Source organism: Bombina bombina, chromosome 9 (assembly GCF_027579735.1).
Source record: "Bombina bombina isolate aBomBom1 chromosome 9, aBomBom1.pri, whole genome shotgun sequence".
Taxonomy (NCBI): domain Eukaryota; kingdom Metazoa; phylum Chordata; class Amphibia; order Anura; family Bombinatoridae; genus Bombina; species Bombina bombina.
In genome coordinates, this window is record NC_069507.1 from 106,901,084 (window position 1) to 106,923,921 (window position 22,838).

Consider the following 22,838-nt stretch of genomic DNA (forward strand, 5'->3'; position numbering starts at 1 on the left):
TTCTGTATGTTTGGAAGCCAAGGTTCCTCCCCATTTAAATATATGTGATGAATGTGACTTAGTGTCCAGACAAAGTAGGGACAATGATGCCACTGATAATGATGTTGCCCAAAATGATTCTTCAAGCGAGGGGAGTAAGCATGGTACTGCATCATCCCCTTCTGTGTCTACACCAGTCTTGCCCACACAAGAGGCCCCTAGTACATCTAGTGCGCCAATCCTTCTTACTATGCAACAATTAACGGCTGTAATGGATAATTCTATTAAAAACATTTTGTCCAAAATGCCTACTTATCAGAGAAAGCGCGATTGCTCTGTTTTAGATACTGAAGAGCATGAGGACGCTGATGATAATGGTTCTGACGTACCCTCACGCCAATCTGAAGGGGCCAGCAGGGAGGTTTTGTCTGAGGGAGAAATTTCAGATTCAGGAAAAATTTCTCAACAAGCTGAACCTGATGTTATTATTTTTAAATTTAAATTGGGACATCTCCGCGCTCTGCTTAAGGAGGTGTTATCTACTCTGGATGATTGTGACAATTTGGTCATTCCAGAAAAATTATGTAAGATGGACAAGTTCCTAGAGGTCCCGGTGCCCCCCGATGCTTTTCCTATACCCAAGCGGGTGGCGGACATTGTAAATAAGGAATGGGAAAGGCCCGGCATACCTTTTGTTCCTCCCCCTATATTTAAAAAGTTATTTCCTATGGTCGACCCCAGAAAGGACTTATGGCAGACAGTCCCCAAGGTCGAGGGGGCGGTTTCTACTCTAAACAAACGCACTACTATCCCTATAGAAGATAGTTGTGCTTTCAAAGATCCTATGGATAAAAAATTAGAGGGTTTGCTTAAAAAGATGTTTGTTCAGCAAGGTTACCTTCTACAACCAATTTCATGCATTGTTCCTGTCACTACAGCAGCGTGTTTCTGGTTCGAAGAACTAGAAAAGTCGCTCAATAAAGACTCTTCATATGAGGAGGTTATGGATAGAGTTCAAGCACTTAAATTGGCTAACTCTTTTATCTTAGACGCCACTTTGCAATTAGCTAGATTAGCGGCGAAAAATTCAGGTTTTGCAATTGTGGCGCGCAGAGCGCTTTGGCTAAAGTCTTGGTCAGCGGATGTGTCCTCCAAGAACAAGTTGCTTAACATCCCTTTCAAAGGTAAAACGCTATTTGGCCCTGACTTGAAAGAGATTATTTCAGACATCACTGGGGGAAGGGCCATGCCCTTCCTCAGGATAGGTCTTTTAAGGCTAAAAATAAACCAAATTTTCGTCCCTTTCGCAGAAACGGACCAGCCTCAAATTCTACACCCTCTAAGCAAGAAGGTAATAGTTCTCAAACCAAACCAGCCTGGAGACCGATGCAGGGCTGGAACAAGGGTAAGCAGGCCAAGAAACCTGCCACTGCTACTAAAACAGCATGAAGTGTTGGCCCCCAATCCGGGACCGGATCTGGTGGGGGGCAGACTCTCTCTTTTTGCTCAGGCTTGGGCAAGAGATGTTCAGGATCCTTGGGCGCTAGAAATAGTTTCTCAAGGTTATCTCCTGGAATTCAAGGAACTACCCCCAAGGGGGAGGTTCCACAGGTCTCAATTGTCTTCAAACCAAATAAAAAGACAGGCATTCTTACATTGTGTAGAAGACCTGTTAAGAATGGGAGTGATTCATCCTGTTCCATTAGGAGAACAAGGGATGGGGTTTTACTCCAATCTGTTCATAGTTCCCAAAAAAGAAGGAACATTCAGACCAATTTTAGATCTCAAGATTCTAAACAAATTTCTCAGGGTTCCATCGTTCAAGATGGAAACCATTCGAACAATTCTTCCTACCATCCAGGAAGGTCAATTCATGACCACGGTGGATTTAAAGGATGCGTATCTACATATTCCCATCCACAAGGAACATCATCGGTTCCTAAGGTTCGCCTTTCTGGACAAGCATTACCAGTTTGTGGCACTTCCATTCGGATTAGCCACTGCTCCAAGGATTTTCACAAAGGTACTAGGGTCCCTTCTAGCGGTGCTAAGACCAAGGGGCATTGCAGTAGTACCTTACTTGGACGACATACTGATTCAAGCGTCGTCTCTGTCAAAAGCAAAGGCTCATACGGACATTGTCCTAGCCTTTCTCAGATCTCACGGGTGGAAAGTGAACATAGAAAAAAGTTCTCTGTCCCCGTCAACAAGAGTTCCCTTCTTGGGAACAATAATAGACTCCTTAGAAATGAAGATTTTCCTGACAGAGGCCAGAAAATCAAAACTTCTAAGCTCTTGTCAAGTGCTTCATTCTGTTCTTCTTCCTTCCATAGCGCAGTGCATGGAAGTAATAGGTTTGATGGTTGCGGCAATGGACATAGTTCCTTTTGCACGAATTCATCTAAGACCATTACAACTGTGCATGCTCAGACAGTGGAATGGGGATTATACAGACTTGTCTCCGACGATCCAAGTGGATCAGAGAACCAGAGATTCACTCCGTTGGTGGCTGAACCTGGACAACCTGTCACAGGGAATGAGCTTCCGCAGACCAGAGTGGGTCATTGTCACGACCGACGCCAGTCTGGTGGGCTGGGGCGCGGTCTGGGAACCCCTGAAAGCTCAGGGGCTATGGTCCCGGGAAGAATCTCTTCTCCCGATAAACATTCTGGAACTGCGAGCGATATTCAATGCTCTCAAAGCTTGGCCTCAACTAGCAAAGGCCAAATTCATAAGGTTTCAATCAGACAACATGACGACTGTTGCATATATCAACCATCAAGGGGGAACAAGGAGTTCCCTGGCGATGGAGGAAGTAACCAAGATAATTCAATGGGCGGAGAATCACTCCTGCCACTTGTCTGCAATCCACATCCCAGGAGTGGAAAATTGGGAAGCGGATTTTCTGAGTCGTCAGACTTTCCATCCGGGGGAGTGGGAACTCCATCCGGAAATCTTTGCCCAAATAACGCGATTATGGGGCATTCCAGACATGGATCTGATGGCCTCTCGTCAGAACTTCAAGGTTCCTTGTTACGGGTCCAGATCCAGGGATCCCAAGGCGACTCTAGTAGATGCACTAGTAGCACCTTGGACCTTCAACCTAGCTTATGTATTCCCACCGTTTCCTCTCATTCCCAGGCTGGTAGCCAGGATCAATCAGGAGAGGGCTTCGGTGATCTTGATAGCTCCTGCGTGGCCACGCAGGACTTGGTATGCAGACCTGGTGAATATGTCATCGGCTCCACCATGGAAGCTACCTTTGAGACAGGACCTTCTTGTTCAAGGTCCATTCGAACATCCGAATCTGGTTTCCCTCCAACTGACTGCTTGGAGATTGAACGCTTGATTTTATCAAAGCGTGGGTTTTCAGATTCTGTAATAGATACTTTGATTCAGGCTAGAAAGCCTGTAACTAGAGAAATTTACCATAAGATATGGAAAAAATATATCTGTTGGTGTGAATCTAAAGGATTCCCATGGAACAAGATAAAAATTCCTAAGATTCTATCCTTTCTACAAGAAGGTTTGGAGAAAGGATTATCTGCAAGTTCTCTGAAGGGACAGATCTCTGCGTTATCTGTTTTACTTCACAAAAGGCTGGCAGCTGTGCCAGACGTTCAAGCGTTTGTTCAGGCTCTGGTTAGAATCAAGCCTGTTTACAGACCTTTGACTCCTCCCTGGAGTCTTAATCTAGTTCTTTCAGTTCTTCAAGGGGTTCCGTTTGAACCCTTACATTCCGTAGATATTAAGTTATTATCTTGGAAAGTTTTGTTTTTGGTTGCAATTTCTTCTGCTAGAAGAGTTTCTGAGTTATCTGCTCTGCAGTGTTCTCCGCCCTATCTGGTGTTCCATGCAGATAAGGTGGTTTTGCGTACTAAGCCTGGTTTTCTTCCGAAAGTTGTTTCCAACAAGAATATTAACCAGGAGATAGTTGTACCTTCTTTGTGTCCGAATCCAGTTTCAAAGAAGGAACATTTGTTACACAATTTGGACGTGGTCCGTGCTCTAAAATTCTATTTAGAGGCCACTAAAGATTTCAGACAAACATCTTCTTTGTTTGTTGTTTATTCTGGTAAAAGGAGAGGTCAAAAGGCAACTTCTACCTCTCTTTCTTTTTGGCTTAAAAGCATTATCCGATTGGCTTATGAGACTGCCGGACGGCAGCCTCCTGAAAGAATCACAGCTCACTCCACTAGGGCTGTGGCTTCCACATGGGCCTTCAAGAACGAGGCTTCTGTTGATCAGATGTGTAAGGCAGCGACTTGGTCTTCACTGCACACTTTTACCAAATTTTACAAATTTGATACTTTTGCTTCTTCTGAGGCTATTTTTGGGAGAAAGGTTTTGCAAGCCGTGGTGCCTTCCATCTAGGTGACCTGATTTGCTCCCTCCCATCATCCGTGTCCTAAAGCTTTGGTATTGGTTCCCACAAGTAAGGATGACGCCGTGGACCGGACACACCTATGTTGGAGAAAACAGAATTTATGCTTACCTGATAAATTACTTTCTCCAACGGTGTGTCCGGTCCACGGCCCGCCCTGGTTTTTTTAATCAGGTCTGATGAATTATTTTCTCTAACTACAGTCACCACGGTATCATATGATTTCTCCTATGCATATTCCTCCTTTACGTCGGTCGAATGACTGGGGTAGGCGGAGCCTAGGAGGGATCATGTGACCAGCTTTGCTGGGCTCTTTGCCATTTCCTGTTGGGGAAGAGAATATCCCACAAGTAAGGATGACGCCGTGGACCGGACACACCATTGGAGAAAGTAATTTATCAGGTAAGCATAAATTCTGTTTTTTGTTTAAATTATTTTTATTAAGTTATAAGTGTGTCATTTTACAATAACTGGTGAATAGAATAGAAAACATTTTAAGTAATTTCCAAGTATAATACAAAGTCATTGCCAGTAGGAGTCTTATTGATAACACTGCATTCTTACCTCTTTATCTTGGAGAGAGAGAGGTTATCAGTTATATCTAGCTCCAATTCTTATAATAGCAAAACAAATTGTATGATTGTAGACAATGTCTAGAACATGATGTATGTCAACACAAATTTAACTAAAGAGTGGAGAAAAAAGAACTAAGAGAAGGAGAGAACAGAAAGGAAAAGAGGGGAGGTCGTTGTCTCGCCGGATTATCAGGTTATCGCAACAGGGGGGGTATATGTTTGCCGAAGTCTCATGGTTATCTTTATGTACAAAAATCATATGTTGTCTGCTATATGGAAAGTCTAATGAAGAGGGTGGGAAAGTTTCTTTATTTAGGGCTATATAATATATTCTGTTACCCTAACACTGCGCTAACTGACCACCGCTGCAGAGACTAATACCCACTATTTTGTATCTGGCTGTACTCTGCACACTTGACTGGTTACAAGATTAAAATACAAAGCAAGATTCACAATGAGAATTGTCTACGTGAGCTGAACACTAAGCACTCCTTGTTACATAGATGTACTCTCAGTACCGTTCTTTATACCAATATCAATTATATCTATTTAACTCTACATATATGTTTCAGGCATAAACTATATAATTTCTGGCAAAGAGTAACACCTATTTCTTGTCAATGATACCTATAAATAACACCTATAAATAACAATCACAATAAACAATATTAGAAATCAATTGAATTCCAAGTGTTACACGGTACTCAAAAAAATTATTGACACAAAAAAACTAAATATGATAGCATTAAAAATGCTACCTATCTCACCTCGATGTCCCCAGGAGTATGGTAAAATCTATTATGTGTTCTGGTGCTTGAATGAGAATCCTCCTGACTCTGTAGCTGAGAGCAGTGCTGCTTTACTGATCGTTGGACGCTGAAGAGCGCCCAAGCAACTGGTAGCTGTGAACACAGGAAAAGAACAGAGCGCAACCGCAACTCAAGGTAAAAGTTTTATTACTTTTTCGAGCGCTAAAAACAAATTGCACTTACAAGAAGTTGGCAATATTCAAGCCTTTAGGTTTAACAATCCACTGGACCGCAATCTCTCTGATAGCCCTCCACGCTGGATTCAGATATGGCGTCTCCGGGAAGTCCGCAGGCTTAGATGTTAATAACCAAATAGTTAATGGTAAAAAGTACTTGCAAAAGCAATAAGTATTAATGTCTTCAACAGTGTCCCTTTGTACAGTCTACGCGTTTCGTCCTCTTTATCGGGACTTTCTCAAGACTCAGGGTTTAATGTCCTAGTTCGCGGGGATCCTCTTCTTAAAACTCCAGCTACATTTCTATAGGTTGGAATATGGACCAATCACGAGCGCCAATCTGACACACCCACTCTCAATCCATTTCTCTCAGTTACGGTGAGTCAGACTGGAGTCGCCGGTCTCCACACTATTATTTTCATTCAGAACAACTATATACTTAATACACATTTTACTATTAAGCCGAATGAATATACATAAAAAATACATAAATAAATACATACATATAAACACAAACTTATCATAATAATTTGCTTAAACATAGCGGCTGTGAGGCTTCTACCTAAGATACACATTGCTAAATGTTCTTAAAGGGATATTATCATTTTCTTAAAGGGATATTGACATTACCTTCTCCCTTCTACTACCTCCTATTACTGGTAATAGCGATGTACCAACACCAATCTTGATACTTAAGTGATATGTGCTAGCCTAAAGATTTAAAAAATATTTTTAGAAATATTTGGGATAAAAAAGATGTTGAAACTTTAAGGATATTTAATGAGTTAAAAGACACAAGAGAGGTAGAAAATGGTGTGAACCCAGAGTTGGAGGATTTGTTAGAATTGAGTTTACACGATTCTGAGGTTGAAATTAAACATAGTCATTTTAAACGCACATCATCCTTTAATCCCACGTCTACACAAGGAGAATACATTCCAGTGTTTAATACACTAATGACTGAAGAATTAAATAAATATTTTGATTCAGGTACCTTTAAGAACAAATTTAAATTCAAAGATAATCTAAACCAGCAGGAAAGAATATCTCTCAATAAGTTGAAAAATGATAAACAGTTGGTCATAAGACAGGCGGATAAGGGCGGGGGGATTATTGTCCAGAATAGGGGTGATTATTTAAATGAAGCTTTTAGACTTTTGGGAGATACACAAACATATGAAAAATTATGTAGAGATCCCACAGTCGAATACAATAAACAGCTGTTAAACATCTTGAGTGAAGCCAAAAATGAATCAATCCTGAACAATGATGAATTTGGATTTATATATAATCCCCATCCAAAAATACCTATCTTTTATCATATTCCCAAACTACATAAAGACCCCTGTAATCCCCCTGGTCGTCCCATCATTTCAGGGGTAGAGTCTATTACTAGTAATTTATCGACTTATATCGATTTCTTTATGCAGCCAATTGTGAAAAAGATCAAATCTTATATTAAGGATACGTTGGATGTTATCACACAGTTAGAAGGTTTAACATGGAAAGAGGACTATGTGTGGATAACATGCGACGTATCATCTTTGTATACTAGTATTCCCCATAAAGAAGGAATAGAAGCTTTTAATATTGTGGGTGCAAATAGTGGCATATCAAGCAAACATCTGGAGTTTTTAATTAAAGTGATAGACTTTATATTAAGTAAGAATTACTTTAATTTCCAGGGTAATTTCTACAGACAGATCCAAGGGACGGCCATGGGTACTCCGATGGCGCCCTCTTATGCCAATATATACATGGCCCAGTTTGAGGATGTGAAAATATGGAACAATAATCCCTTTGCAAAGTATATCGTCAAGTATCTGAGATACATTGATGATATTATTATTATTTGGCAAGGAGAAGAAATATTGGCTACAGAATTGATCAATTATATGAATACCAATACGTTTAATTTATTATTTACTAGTAAAATGTCAAAAGTTAGTATTGAATTCTTGGACGTGGAATTTTTTAGTGAAGGTACTCCGAACACTATAATGGTAAAAAATTTCCGCAAACCCACTGACAGTAACGGATTCTTAAATGCCAATAGTGGCCATAAGAGATCATGGATACAAAATATCCCATATGGGCAGTTTCGTAGGGTACGTAGAAACTGTACCAAAATAGAGGATTTCAGTAAGGAAGCTGATGTGTTAGAAAAGAAGTTCCTAGAGAAGGAGTATGACAAGAATCTGATAATAGAAGCAAGAAATAAAATACAGTGTGCAGTAGAGATGCACTGTTATGCCCTAAGGAGAGAACAATTAGTGAAGGGTCTGAGCATAATACAATCAGGTTTATAACCACGTATAATGAAGGTGCTGGTTTCTTTAAGAGAATCCTGAACAAACATTGGGGTATTCTGCAGGCAGACCCCCTACTTAGGGATGCAATTAAAGACAAACCCAATATTGTTTACAAGAAAAATAGGAACCTCAAGAATATCCTAGCCCCCTCCAAATTGCCTATGTTAGAAAGTAATAAACAATGTGGCCTGGGAACATTAGACCATTGGGCTAAAGGGAAACCAGGGACCTTTAAATGTGGTCGAAAAAACTGTTGCATGTGTCCCTTAATTTGGAATAGGGACTCCATCAAAGACACTAGTCATTCCAAAACATTTCCCATTAATTCACGAGGTACCTGTCAATCCACATATGTGGTATATAGCTTAACGTGCAAATGTGGGTGTGTCTATGTAGGGAGGACGAAAAGGAAAGTGAAACGTAGATGTTATGAGCTCATTCACAACATAGAACAAGGCCTCATAGTGTGTCCGATCACTTTAGAGTATTTCATAACAAGGACCCCAGTAGCCTTAAAATCAGTATCTTAGAAACAGTATCTGTGACTACTAACCCTCATCAAAGACTAACAGAATTGAGAAAAAGAGAAACAAAGTGGATCCAATCTTTAGATTGCTTGGCCCCAAAAGGGTTAAATATAGATTTGGACCTCCAAGCATTCATGATTTAATTTCATGAAATAAATAATTCCTATAAGCGCAAAATAAATCCATGTAAGTAGTAATGATTTTAATTAGAATAAAATAACAATTATTAATTTTTTTAAACAATATCTATTATTATTATTTTGTAAATCAATGTTTTAAATTTTTAAAGCAATAAAATTTTTTTAAATCTTTAGGCTAGCACATATCACTTAAGTATCAAGATTGGTGTTGGTACATCGCTATTACCAGTAATAGGAGGTAGTAGAAGGGAGAAGGTAATGTCAATATCCCTTTAAGAAAATGATAATATCCCTTTAAGAACATTTAGCAATGTGTATCTTAGGTAGAAGCCTCACAGCCGCTATGTTTAAGCAAATTATTATGATAAGTTTGTGTTTATATGTATGTATTTATTTATGTATTTTTTATGTATATTCATTCGGCTTAATAGTAAAATGTGTATTAAGTATATAGTTGTTCTGAATGAAAATAATAGTGTGGAGACCGGCGACTCCAGTGTGACTCACCGTAACTGAGAGAAATGGATTGAGAGTGGGTGTGTCAGATTGGCGCTCGTGATTGGTCCATATTCCAACCTATAGAAATGTAGCTGGAGTTTTAAGAAGAGGATCCCCGCGAACTAGGACATTAAACCCTGAGTCTTGAGAAAGTCCCGATAAAGAGGACGAAACGCGTAGACTGTACAAAGGGACACTGTTGAAGACATTAATACTTATTGCTTTTGCAAGTACTTTTTACCATTAACTATTTGGTTATTAACATCTAAGCCTGCGGACTTCCCGGAGACGCCATATCTGAATCCGGCATGGAGGGCTATCAGAGAGTTTGCGGTCCAGTGGATTGTTAAACCTAAAGGCTTGAATATTGCCAACTTCTTGTAAGTGCAATTTGTTTTTAGCGCTCGAAAAAGTAATACAACTTTTACCTTGAGTTGCGGTTGCGCTCTGTTCTTTTCTTGTGTTCTATATAATATATTGTGTCAATTGTTATCATGTAGCATCCAATAAAACCATGTCTTTTGAAAGTTGTCTGTTCTGACATTTTATAGATGAATGTTATTCTACCCAGTATTTCCTCCCATGTGCGGGGCTCTTTTATTCCAGCATCTTGCAATGCATATTCTTGTAGCTGTACAGGTGATTCTTAAGAATTGATTAATATGGGTATTATATTTAGGGATCCTTTCATGCGCCTGTGGCGCAGTCAATTGTATCGGCTCGTCTAATAGTCTGCCTAAGAAATTTGAGAATCTATTCCAGATCCTGGCTATATCTTGGCATTCCCACTACATGTGAAGATATGTACCTTCTAATCCACAGCCTCTGTAGCACTGTTTTAGTGTGAGAGGTAATAATTGGTGTAAGGTACCATCTGAATGTTGTTTTAATAGTATTTTCCCTCATGTCAGCGCTGAGTAATCCTCTATGTGATTGAGAAAAAATATCCTTCCATTTGTTGGTGTCATGTTCTATTCTTAAGTCTCTTTCCCATCTGTCTAGCAGGTTTGATTTATCACTCATTCACAGCTTGAATTGCAATGTATAATTGGGTAATAGTTTTTTAAGTCTAGTTTTGGAACTACAAATTTTCTCTAGAGTGTTTGGGGTTCCCAGTTTGGTGTCTGAGACGTATTCTTTAAAAGCGGAGTTTAATTGCAGGTACAAGTACCAATGTAAGCCTATTGGGTCTAGTTTATCTCTTAGTTGTACAAAGGTCATTAGTTTCCCCTGTTCTACTACATCTGCAACTCTGTAAAGCCCTTTGTTCTCCCATTTCCTTAAAACTGTTTGTGGTAAGAAAGGACAGATATATTTAAGGGGGAGGTTTTGTGTATGGCTAGGAGGTAATTTTGAGATTTTAGTCAGTGTGGTCCTTTGTGTTATCGTCAGATTTATTATGGTGTACTTGGATTTCTGTTGAGGGCGTTTAGCATGGTGAGTCCATAATATATCCCCCTTGTTGGTGAAATCACCCAAGTCAGATTCTAAAGTGGTCCATCTGATCTCCTCAGTTTCATGGATCAGTGCTATTTGTACAAGTCTTGCTGCCCGGTAATAGTCTCTGAGCTTGGGTGCTCCCACCCCTCCCAGTTGTCTATGTTTGGTCAATAATGTATGGGGAATTCTTGCTTTTTTGTTACCTCTAATGAAACTATTGATTTCGCTTTGAATATTGTCAAGATCTTTGTCATCTCCTGCTATAGGGAGAGCTCTAAAGTGGTAGAGGAAGCGCGGGAGGATATTCATTTTGACTGCAGAAAGACGACCGTACCAAGAGAAGTTGTTTTTTCCCCATTGCATAATATCTCGTTTCATCAAATTAAGAAGGGGTTTATAAAGTTCTGAATAGGATTTTGTTAATTTTATTCCTAGAAATTGTAAATGTTTTTCTACCCATTTAAATTCAAAGTTGATTTTTATTAGCTTTTTAGTGTGTGGTGGGACGGCTAGATACATTGCTTCACATTTCTCTAGATTTACTTTGTATTCCGAGATAAGAGAAAAATCTTGGAGAGTTTTGTATAAAATAGGGAAGGAGGTCAGTGGTTTGGTCAGAGACAACAGCACATCATCGGCATAAAATGTGATTTTATATTCGTTGTTATGTAGTGTTACTCCTTGTATATCCGTGTTGTTTCTGATATGTAATGCTAGGGGTTCAATACAGATTGCAAACAGCAGGGGGGATAGTGGGCAGCCCTGTCTGGTGCCATTTTAATATTGGTATGCGAGCGGTTTGGTGCCCTAGTGTTCTAATATATGCTGTTGGTGTAGAGTATATTCCCTGTAAGGCTGTGAATATAACTGTGTTTAAAGGGAGAGTCAAGTCCAATTTTTTTTTTTTCAGGATTCAAATAGGGCATGTCATTTTAAACAACTTTCCTATTTACTTTTATCACCAATTTTGCTTTGTTCTTTTGGTATTCTTAGTTGAAAGCTAAACCTAGGAGGTTCATATGCTAATTTCTTAGACTTTGAAGGCCGCCTCTAATCTAAATGCATTTTGACAGTTTTTCACCACTAGGGGGCGTTAGTTCATGTGTTTTATATAGATAACATTGAGCTCATGCATAACATTGAGCTCATGCACGGGAATTTACTGAGGAGTGAGCACTGATTGGCTAAAAAGAACTGAAATAAGGGGGCAGTTTGCAGAGGTTTTGATACAAGGTAATAACAAAGGTGAAACGTGTATTATTATAACTGTGTTGACTGTCCCTTTAACCTCTGAATAGGGATTAAATGCATAGTTAATTCCAGAGCAGCAATGCACTACTGGGTCCTAGCTGAACACGTGCTGAGCCAATATTAAGAAACATATGTGTGTCACCACCAATCACCAGGTACCTCCTAGCATGGGTGTCCACAGGGAGGGACAACGGGGTCAGACCCCCCCACCCTTGATTTTTGCCCCTTACAGTCAAACAAATTAAGCAGCCACAACTGTTACCTCTAGGTGTGCACTTATGTGCTCGCACACCTTATCTGGGGCCAGCTCACAGCTTGATTTATAATGCGCACAGCTGGTTCCCTGAGTCAAAAACCTGGCGCCTGCCCATGTGTGAGAAGAAAAGTGAGCGCACAGAGTGTACGATTCGTACACAGCCCCTCCCAGCCCACAGTCTCATCCTGCTCTTGCAGGAACTGCCACCATCCATCCACCTGCAAAGTAAAACTGAGCTGTGGAGTCAGAGTAGGTACAGTGTTTCTTTCTTTTTTTTTCTTTTTTTTGTGGGGGTTGAAACAAAATGTAATTACAGAAGTACCCTAGAACCGTATAAGGATAAAAATGGTAATATAATTGCAACCTACATTAACAGAGTATATATACACACAACTACTCATTTTGAAGTGCCTTATGAATATAACCACAAAAGGAGGTATTTTTTACTTTAAGGGACAGTCTAGTCCAAAACAAACTTTCATTATTCAGATAGGTCATGTCATTTTAAAAAAATTTCCAATTTACTTCTATCACCAATTTTTCGGTAATGAAAGTTTGTTTTGGACTAGACTGTCCCTTTAAGCATTTAAGCACACTGAAGTTACAAACCGAAATTGCACAAAGAAATAAAAAACATTTGCTAAGTCCTACCTCCTCTGCAAATGAAAGTGATCTGCCGTCTGACTCAGGCACACACTGTACAAACAAAGTGCCAAGTCTGTCTCACACTGTGCATAGTGGTTTAGTGCACACTCAGAAATCCTCTCAAATGCTAATACTTTACTCCTTGTAATAACATTTCCCATGCTCAGTTAGCACTCTGCTGTAGTACCCACTGGTGGCTGCCAAAATTTAAAAAATAATAATTTTTTAAAAATTTCTTTTGTAGTTCTTGCCTCATGGGGCCCCCCTGGCCTATTGGGCCCCTGACAGGAGTCACCCCTGTCACCACCTGATGGTGGCCCTGCATGTGTGTATGTAGGGATGTGTGCGAGTTATGTTGTGTGTATGTAGGGGTGTGTGCGTGTGGTCACGTGTGTATGTAGAGATATGTGCGTGATGTCATGTGTGTATGTAGCGATGTGTGCGTGTTGTGTCGTGTATATGTAGGGATGTGTGCGTGTTGTCGTGTGTATGTAGGGATGTATGCGAGTTGTGTCGTGTGTATGTAGGGATGTGTGCGTGTTGTTGTGTGTGTGTATGTAGGGATGTGTGCGTGTTGTCATGTGTGTATGTAGGGATGTGTGCGAGTTGTCGTGTGTATGTAGGGATGTGTGCGTGTTGTGTAATGTGTGTATGTAGGGATGTGTGCGTGTTGTCGTGTGTATGTAGGGATGTGTGCGAGTTATGTCGTGTCAGGTGAGAAAAGGATATACAAGGCGCTGCAATAAAAATTATGCGTATACAGATTTTCGTTGTGTAACGTGTAATACAAAAAGATTTACACAATAATATTCTCTGTATATAGCAATACTCAAAATCAAGATCAATATTAAGTAGTCACAAAGTCTGCTTATAAACCTCCACGTAAAACGGAAATGATATACAACCCAATACTCAGTCCATATATGTGGATACAGTAATGTTCCAATAGTGGTTGTTTATGGATATAGACGGCTGTTCCTTTAAAAGAGTCCCATCACGAACTCTGCGTAGCAAACTGTAAAAACAAAATAGGAACAGGAGCGCACATCTAAGTGTAGAAGAAAAAACACCTTTAATAATGTAGTGCCCTATAAAGAAACGCTCTCACAATTTGGCAAATATAAAATAGCAATAATAACAACAGTTTATGAAACTGCAAACCCGCTCTGGTGAGTTGTTTAGTGTGTATGTAGGGGTGTGTGCTTGTTGTCATTTGTGTATGTAGGGATGTGTGCATGTTGTCGTGTGTATGTAAAGATGTGTGCGTTTTGTGTAATGTGTGTATGTAGGGGTGTGTGCGTGTTGTCGTGTGTATGTAGCGACGTGTGCGTGTTATGTGTGTATGTGTGTAGGTAGCGATGTGTGCGTGTTGTGATGTGTGCTTGTTGTGTCGTGTGTATGTAGGTATGTGTGCGAGTTGTCATGTGTGTATGTAGGGATGTGTGCGTGTTGTCGTGTGTATGTAAAGATGTGTGCGTTTTGTGTTGTGTGTATGTAGGGATGTGTGCTTGTTGTGTTGTGTGTATGTAGGGATGTGTGCGAGTTGTCGTGTGTATGTAGGGATGTGTGCGTGTATGTAGGGATGTGTGCGAGTTGTCATGTGTGTATGTAGGTATGTGTGCGAGTTGTGTCGTGTGTGTATGTAAGGAATGTGTGCGTGTTGTCATGTGTGTATGTAGAGATGTGTGCGTGTTGTGTGTATGTAGGGGTGTGTGCGTGTTGTGTGTATGTAGGGATGTGTGCGTGTTGTCGTGTGTATGTAGCGATGTGTGCGTGTTGTGTCCTGTGTATGTAGGGATGTGTGCGTGTTGTGTCCTGTGTATGTAGGGATGTGTGCGTGTTGTTGTGTGTATGTAGGGATGTGTGCGAGTTGTGTCGTGTGTATGTAGGGATGTGTGTGAGTTGTGTTGTGTGTATGTAGGGATGTGTGCGTGTTGTGTCATGTGTATGTAGGGATGTGTGCGTGTTGTGTCATGTTTGTATGTAGGGATGTGTGCGTGTTGTTGTGTGTATGTAGGGATATGTGTGTGTTGTCGTGTGTATGTAGGTATGTGTGCGAGTTGTGTCGTGTGTGTATGTAAGGAATTTGTGCGTGTTGTTGTGTGTGTGTATGTAGGGATGTGTGTGTGTTGTCGTGTGTGTATGTAGGTATGTGTGCGTGCTGTCATGTGTGTGTGTATGTAGGGGTGTGTGTGTGTTGTGTCGTGTATGTAGGGGTGTGTGCGTGTTGTGTCGTGTGTATGTAGGGGTGTGTGCGTGTTGTGTCGTGTGTATGTAGGGGTGTGTGCGTGTTGTGTCGCGTGTATGTAGGGGTGTGTGTGTGTTGTGTCGTGTATATGTAGGGGTGTGTGCGTGTTGTGTCGTGTATATGTAGGGGTGTGTGCGTGTTGTGTCGTGTGTATGTAGGGGTGTGTGCATGTTGTGTCGTGTGTATGTAGGGGTGTGTGCATGTTGTGTCGTGTGTATGTAGGGGTGTGTGCATGTTGTGTCGTGTGTATGTAGGGGTGTGTGCGTGTTGTGTCGTGTGTATGTAGGGGTGTGTGCATGTTGTGTCGTGTGTATGTAGGGGTGTGTGCATGTTGTGTCGTGTGTATGTAGGGGTGTGTGCGTGTTGTGTCGTGTGTATGTAGGGGTGTGTGCATGTTGTGTCGTGTGTATGTAGGGGTGTGTGCATGTTGTGTCGTGTGTATGTAGGGGTGTGTGCGTGTTGTGTCGTGTGTATGTAGGGGTGTGTGCATGTTGTGTCGTGTGTATGTAGGGGTGTGTGCATGTTGTGTCATGTGTATGTAGGGGTGTGTGTTGTGTAGTGTGTATGTAGGGCCAGGTGTGTGTGTGTTGTGTCGTGTGTATGTAGGGGTGTGTGCATGTTGTGTCGTGTGTATGTAGGGGTGTGTGCGTGTTGTGTCGTGTGTATGTAGGGGTGTGTGCATGTTGTGTCGTGTGTATGTAGGGGTGTGTGCATGTTGTGTCGTGTGTATGTAGGGGTGTGTGTTGTGTAGTGTGTATGTAGGGCCAGGTGTGTGTGTGTTGTGTCGTGTGTATGTAGGGGTGTGTGCATGTTGTGTCGTGTGTATGTAGGGGTGTGTGCTTGTTGTGTCGTGTGTATGTAGGGGTGTGTGCGCGTTGTGTGTATGTAGGGGTGTGTGCGTGTTGTGTCGTGTGTATGTAGGGGTGTGTGTTGTGTGCGTGTTGTGTCGTGTGTATGTAGGGGTGTGTGCATGTTGTGTTGTGTGTATGTAGGGGGGTGTGCATTTTGGGTCATGTGTATGTAGGGGTGTAAATTTGATAGTGTAAGTAAATTGAAAAGTCTCTTAAAACTGCATGCTCTATCAGAGCCTTGAAAGTTCAATTTTGACTTTCATGTCCCTTTAAGAAATTGAAGTTAAATGATGATTTTATTTTTTTCAACAATTTATTTTAATGCAACCTAAGATATGTCTGATTAAAATGAAACTCTGAAATCCTCATCTGTTACTGATTTTTTGTTCTCTGTGTATTTAAAGACATGTATTCTATTGGTTAATACCGTTATCATGTAATATGTCTGGAAATCTGCCATTAGGCTCTTATCTTCTGTATTTCAGTACTGATATTTAATTGTGTCAGTTGTTCTCTGTGAGACAAAAGAAATACAGACCAATAATGACAAGCTCTTCTCTTCTTTCAAGTCTGCTGAACGTCTCCCATTGTACAGCTGAATAGACAGGTTACACTTTGGTTTCAGCAGTTATTCTTTTTTTTCAAAATAGAATCAGGCACAAACTTCTCTGTGTTTATCTCTTCATATTTGTAGGAGGATCTTTCTCGTCTTCGGAAGAAACTGGAATCCACTAAAAAACCTGATCTGGTGCCAACTTGTGATAAGATACTGATGGAAGAAATAAAAGAATGCAAGGTATATATATATAAATTGTTTAATATATGAATCTATATATCTAATGAGAGTATGCATCACTTCTGTTTCCCATTTTGTCTTTCTGTCTATCTATATAGAGGTGGCTAGAGCCTTTTGACTACTACTATAGTAAGAAACTCTTCTTTGAGGGGCTCATCCCCCTATATAGCGCTTCCTTTATTGCTTGAGCTAGTACAATTTCTACCATCCCATTTTTGTAGAGATAAACTAAGATTTATAACTCCTCTTGGTACAGTATGTTTATTTTTCAATGGTCCACCCACCCACCTACTGGGTGACCCCTTCTTTGACCTTCCATGGGTTGCTAACATAAGGCACCCCTATATTTGTAAGGATGTCCTCAACATCCCTATACTTGTAAGGATGTCCCAGTACCCTATACTTGCCGGCACCCCTATACTTGTAAGGATGTCCCCAGCACCCCTATACTTGTTAGAATGTCCCCTGGGGTTCTCACACTAATTTTTATGGACTTTGGTTTGCAATCAGATGGGATCCCATTCTGATTTCGCCTATCTAATACAGTATGATCCTGCAGGGACAGTGCTGGTTTCTACAATTTACTGCTATACACTGTGCCCAGATAGATGCTCCAGCCTTTGTTTTAAATACACCTTTGGGAATCTATTGGTATGTTCCTTTATATTTACATGAGTCACTGTGTAGAGTACATATATTTGCTAAATGTTCAAGTGTGTATCTGCTATCTATTTGTTTTCCCATCCTTTTTGATGCTGACTCTCTATTTCTCTATTTGGAACAGAAAATTCTCAGAATTTGGAAAACATTTTTATGTTTTTGTGACATTTTCCCAATGGCAGTTTTACTTTACAGTGCAAAACTTCTATCTTTGTCCTGTTGAACTGTAAACGAGGTAGTGTAGGTGCCTTTATTTGTGTGACATCATCACATTCTGATCAACATAATGACTTTCTTTTGGAATTCCTCATATTTCAGTTTACCATAGTCTCCAATTTCACTCGTGCCTGTTTTATATTCCTGTTACCAATAAGTTCAGTTCAGGACCATTTACTGATTTAGCCTATTTGCTAATTGGCATTATACTTTATGACTCTTAATGGGGTGCAGATTATTGGTATACCGGCTTCTCCTGTAGATGATAAAAACATGTGGAACACATTCATTATTTGTTTTACCTCCTTTAGCTGTAATTGACAATAAACACTGTGCTTTTATTATTTCCTGTAGATAGGATAGTTACATATACATCTGAAACATTTGCCTTATCCTGCATCATTCTACCTTGCTTAGTTCAGTGCATTTAATTCTTTCCCAGAAGGCAGGTTGAGACTTTTTCATAGAGCTTGATTATGAGATACCTGGTCAAACTAAATAGTCTAAGATTTCCTCTTCCAAGCTGTATTACTTCTAAGCTTCCTTGAAACCTGTTGAAGTGGAAACGTTTTTTTTTTCCTTTCAAGCTGTCCTTCAAGATCCATTATATTTTGAAGTAATTTCTACTGTTTCCAATCAGGAGCAGGGACAAGGGTTTTATTCCAACCTTTTTCATTGGTACAAGGCTAGCACAGGGGCGGAACTGCCATTGGTGCAGCAGGCGCATTGACACCAGGGCTCAAGGGCTGGGGTGTAATGCTTATGGGATATTCCACTATCAGACTGAACTTGGCCAGTAGTCTTATCCCGGTGTCAAGCTGGAATGATAGGGAATATCCCAGAGCAGAGAAAGTAAAATGAGGTAAACAGTACTCACACTATGCAGAGTAGTCTTTGGCGGCAGTAGGTAGGTTATGCGGTTCAAGGGTAAACCACTTGAAGGACTGAAACAGACAGGATAGTCTCTGACGGCAATAGGTAGGGAATCCAGCGGTAAGGCAGTTCAAGGTTAAACCAATAGAATGGTCAGGCAGAGTTCGGCAACAGAATGGCAATCTAATATTTTAGGGTTTAAGCAAGCAGAGTAGTCAAACAGGCAGAGTTCATCAACGGTAAAGCAATTCAGGGGTTAAGGCAAGCAGCATAGTCAAACAGGCAGAGTTCATCAACAGTTAAGAAATCCAGCAATTCAGGGGTTAAGGCAAGCAGAGTAGTCAAAACAGGCAGAGTTCAGCAACAGTTAAGCAGTCCAGCAATTCAGGGGTTAAGGCAAGCAGGGTAGTCAAACAGGCAGAGTTAATCAACAGTTAAGCAGTCCAGCAATTCAGGGCTTAAGGCAAGCAGCGTAGTCAAACAGGCAGAGTTCATCAACAGTTAAAAAATCCAGCAATTCAGGGGTTAAGGCAAGTAGAGTAGTCAAAACAGGCAGAGTTCAGCAACAGTGAATCAATACAGCAATTCAGCATAAGAAATACAGCACCCAGGAGCACAAGAAGAAACACCTATACTTGGGCACAGGTTAGAGAGACTGAGGCCTTTACATAGGGAAGACACCGTGCTGCAGTTACACTGCCATATCCCTAGCAAGAGGAGGAATGCCTGTGTCCTTGGCAACGGCCACAGCAGAGTAGAGAGCAGCGTGACAGGGGGGGCCCTGTAGCAATCAGTCTATAAATAGGCTTGTGCAGAATGTGTACAATCCTAATACAGGTGAGCCTTTTATTAGTGCAGGTTGCAGGTGTAGCTACCAATTTATCAATCCTCAAATTCATTATACAGAGTTACCTTTTGGGTGGCCCAAATGTTTTTTGCACCAGGGCCCTCTGTTGTGTAGGTCCGATACTGTACAAGCATATAGATTTTGTTCTTTGTTACATGTAAAATTCTAAATATGTTTAGGTCTGCTGCCTTTAGGCTATGCTTGACAGCCTTATAAGGTAGCCATTAATCCCAGGATAGTACCTTTAAAAAATAGTAGCTGATGCTTGAGACCCTAAGTCATGTGTAAGCAACCTTAGCATCCCAGATGTTTTAGAACTATATTTCCCATGACAATAATAAATTGAGATTATTGGGGAGCATGATAATGTATTTAAAAGTAAATACAATGGTACAATATAAATAATATAGAGAAGAATACAAAACACATTCCTGTTGCTATGACTGTTCATTATTATTTATACAAGGAGCAGAATTGCAGAAGTGTGCCTGAAGAGCTACACGTTTTTTGTTGTTCATTACACAATAGAACTCGTTTTTCTGTTTGCCGGTTCCATAAAACTTTGTCATTATATAGCATTTTTGGCTATTGTTTAGGCTAGTAAAAGCAGTCCAACTTTGGGGTCTTTTCAGGCTGTTAAAGTTATGGTAAATACTACTGTTTTTGAAACGCTTGGATTATGGTAAATACTACTGTTTTTGAAACGCTTGGATTATACTTCATGAATGGGACTTTCCTTCATGAAGTATAAAAAACTTCATGCCTAAAGTACCTTTATTTGCAGCAAGTTTATGCCGAGCTTAGCCACCCACCGCAAAATGCTAATTCCTCAATGAGGTGATGTTTCCACCTCTTAACCAATAATCGTGTGAACCAATTGGCATTATGCTGTATGGCTCGCATGCCATTGGCTAAGAGGACTCTATTGACAAAGAGGAGCTTTGCCAAGGGTGGCTGGTGGCACCCAGCTTGGCATAAATTTGCTGCAAGTAAAGGAACTTTCAGCATGAATTTTTTTTTATACTTCCCTCCCTCCTGCAGGCTTGCTAAAATATCTAAAAGCCACCCACATAGAAAGTGGTTAAGGTGTTAATATTTTTTTCCCTTCAATCATGTCCAAAATCTAACATCCTAATTCCTTTTTCTCAGGCCCGGCTCACTTGTCCATGTTGCAATTCTCGGAAGATGGATGCTGTCCTTACAAAATGTTTCCACGTCTTCTGCTTTGAGTGCGTGAAGACTCGATACGACACAAGACAGAGAAAGTGCCCCAAGTGCAATGCAGCTTTTGGAGCGAATGACTTCCACCGCATCTACATTGGTTGAATTAACTCAAATGGCGTTAATAGGCACATTAATGAGTTTTCAAAACCGCACAACATAGGTCACTTATAAGCAACCTCTCAACCTCAGAGATGTGCTCCGAGTTTTAAAGAAAAGCTGCCTAGGACATAATATCTAGTTCAAACAAGTTTCTCATTACGGGGAAAAAAAAACATCTTGTGGAGTGCCTCCATTTAACACATGTTCCCGATTACTGATGCTTGGAATTAGACCAGAGTGAAATCACACAGTCAAAGTCGCTAGCAATGAGTGGGTTCGTTGAGTATCTACATGCAGTGAAATAAATGGTTACCCATTAGTGACGTTTTTAAATAACTAGTGGGTTAGAATTCATACAAGGAATTTTTGAAGCTGCCTTTACTTACTTTATGAGCATTGGGTATAACGAACTATAGTTATAGAAGGTTCTGCTAGTCTTTGTATTTGTGGTTTTATAATTAATTATCTGTGTATTGAAAATTAAATGAATTGGATAGGCCACCCCACATGTTAAATGCCTTTATTTACCAATGTTCAGGGTTGTCTCTGTTTGGGTATAGATGGTTAAAGGGACAGTCAACACCAGAATTTTTGTTGTTTTAAAAGATAGATGACTTTCATTTTATCCAATAAGTGCAGTGTCTGCCACAATCCACGGGCGTGCTCACAATGTTATCTATACGGTTTACCTGAACTAGCTCTCCCCTGCTGTGAAAAGCAAATACAAAAGCATGTGATTAGAGGGGGCCTTCAAGGGCTTAGAAATTATCATATGAGCCTTGCTAGGTCTAGCTTTTAACTAAGAATACCAAAAGAACAAGCAAAATTGGTGATAAAAGTAAATTGGAAAGCTGTTTAAAATGACATGCCCTATTTGAAACATTAAAGTTTTTTTGGACTTGACTGTCCCTTTAACCAATCAGTATGCTATTAATATCCCCTGACCTACAGAGTTGCTATTCTACATGACATGGGGTCATTTGGGGTCAAAAGTCATTCCTCACTACTTCATTTTTCACTGGAATATTTATATTTATGAATTATTTTTCATAAACTATCAATACTGTTTTAATTTTTGTTTATTTTGTAACATAAAATCTTAAAATGCCCATATGTCTTCTGATCACATCAGCTACGCAGTTTTATACCAAAAGATTCACTGAGAAATGTGTGTGCTGCCAAATACTCTATGCTTGTAATACAGGCGAATCCTGTCCGGTGCCGGATCATACACGGAGATGATACTGTACATATAGCAACGGTCTCCATGGGACAAACCCTGCAACAGATAACAAATTGTTTAGCTATAAATACCTACTACTGGGATTCCCTTTACAAATTAAAGGGACAGTAAAGTCAAAATTAAACATTCATGATACAAGCATGCAAGTTTAAACACATTTCCAATTTGCTTTGTTCTCTTGGTATTGTTTGTTGAAAAGTAAACATAGGTAGGTTAATAGGAGTGTACATGCGTCTACAGCAACTATGTATAAAATTGCAATAAACCTTGTTGCAAATACTGGTGCCAGATGGCTGAAGACTCTCGCCTGCTCATGAAGCTCACCTAGGATTACTCTTTAAAGGGACATAAATCCCAACTTTTTCTTTCATGATTAAGATAGAGAATACACTTTTAAAATGTTCTTTTTTTTTCTCGTTCTCCTTTGTTGAAGAGCAGGAAGGTAAGTGTGCACGTGCCTGCAGCACTATATGGCAGCCATTTTGCAGCAATGTTGTACATTAGCAAGAGCACTAGATGGCAGCACTATTTCCTATCATGTAATGCTCTAGGCCTGAACACTAACTATCTAGATATCTCCAACAAAGCTGAGACAAACATGAGAACATAGAAATAAAAGGTTTCTTTCATGCCAATTCATTTAATTTTGAGCTTACTGTCCCTTTAAGGCATAGGCTGATGATCGGGAGCCCGTCACATTCAAATTGCTGCTTATGGGGCTTACGAGTTCTCAGAATGGTCCTCCTTATGTTTTACCGATTCTATTTGAGCCACAGCTGAAGTGTTTTA

General features: G+C 40.3%; 1 protein-coding gene across 1 annotated transcript in view; it reads left to right on the top strand.

The window, feature by feature from the left end:
* Positions 1 to 21,307, top strand: part of RNF20 (ring finger protein 20) — a 60,897-nt gene extending 39,590 nt beyond the window's left edge. The window contains exons 19-20 of the mRNA XM_053692315.1: positions 16,786 to 16,887; positions 20,633 to 21,307. Coding sequence (XP_053548290.1) covers positions 16,786 to 16,887; positions 20,633 to 20,809 — 279 coding nt within the window. The 3' untranslated portion in view covers positions 20,810 to 21,307. The remainder of the gene's footprint in view (positions 1 to 16,785; positions 16,888 to 20,632) is intronic.
* Positions 21,308 to 22,838: the final 1,531 nt, after the last annotated feature.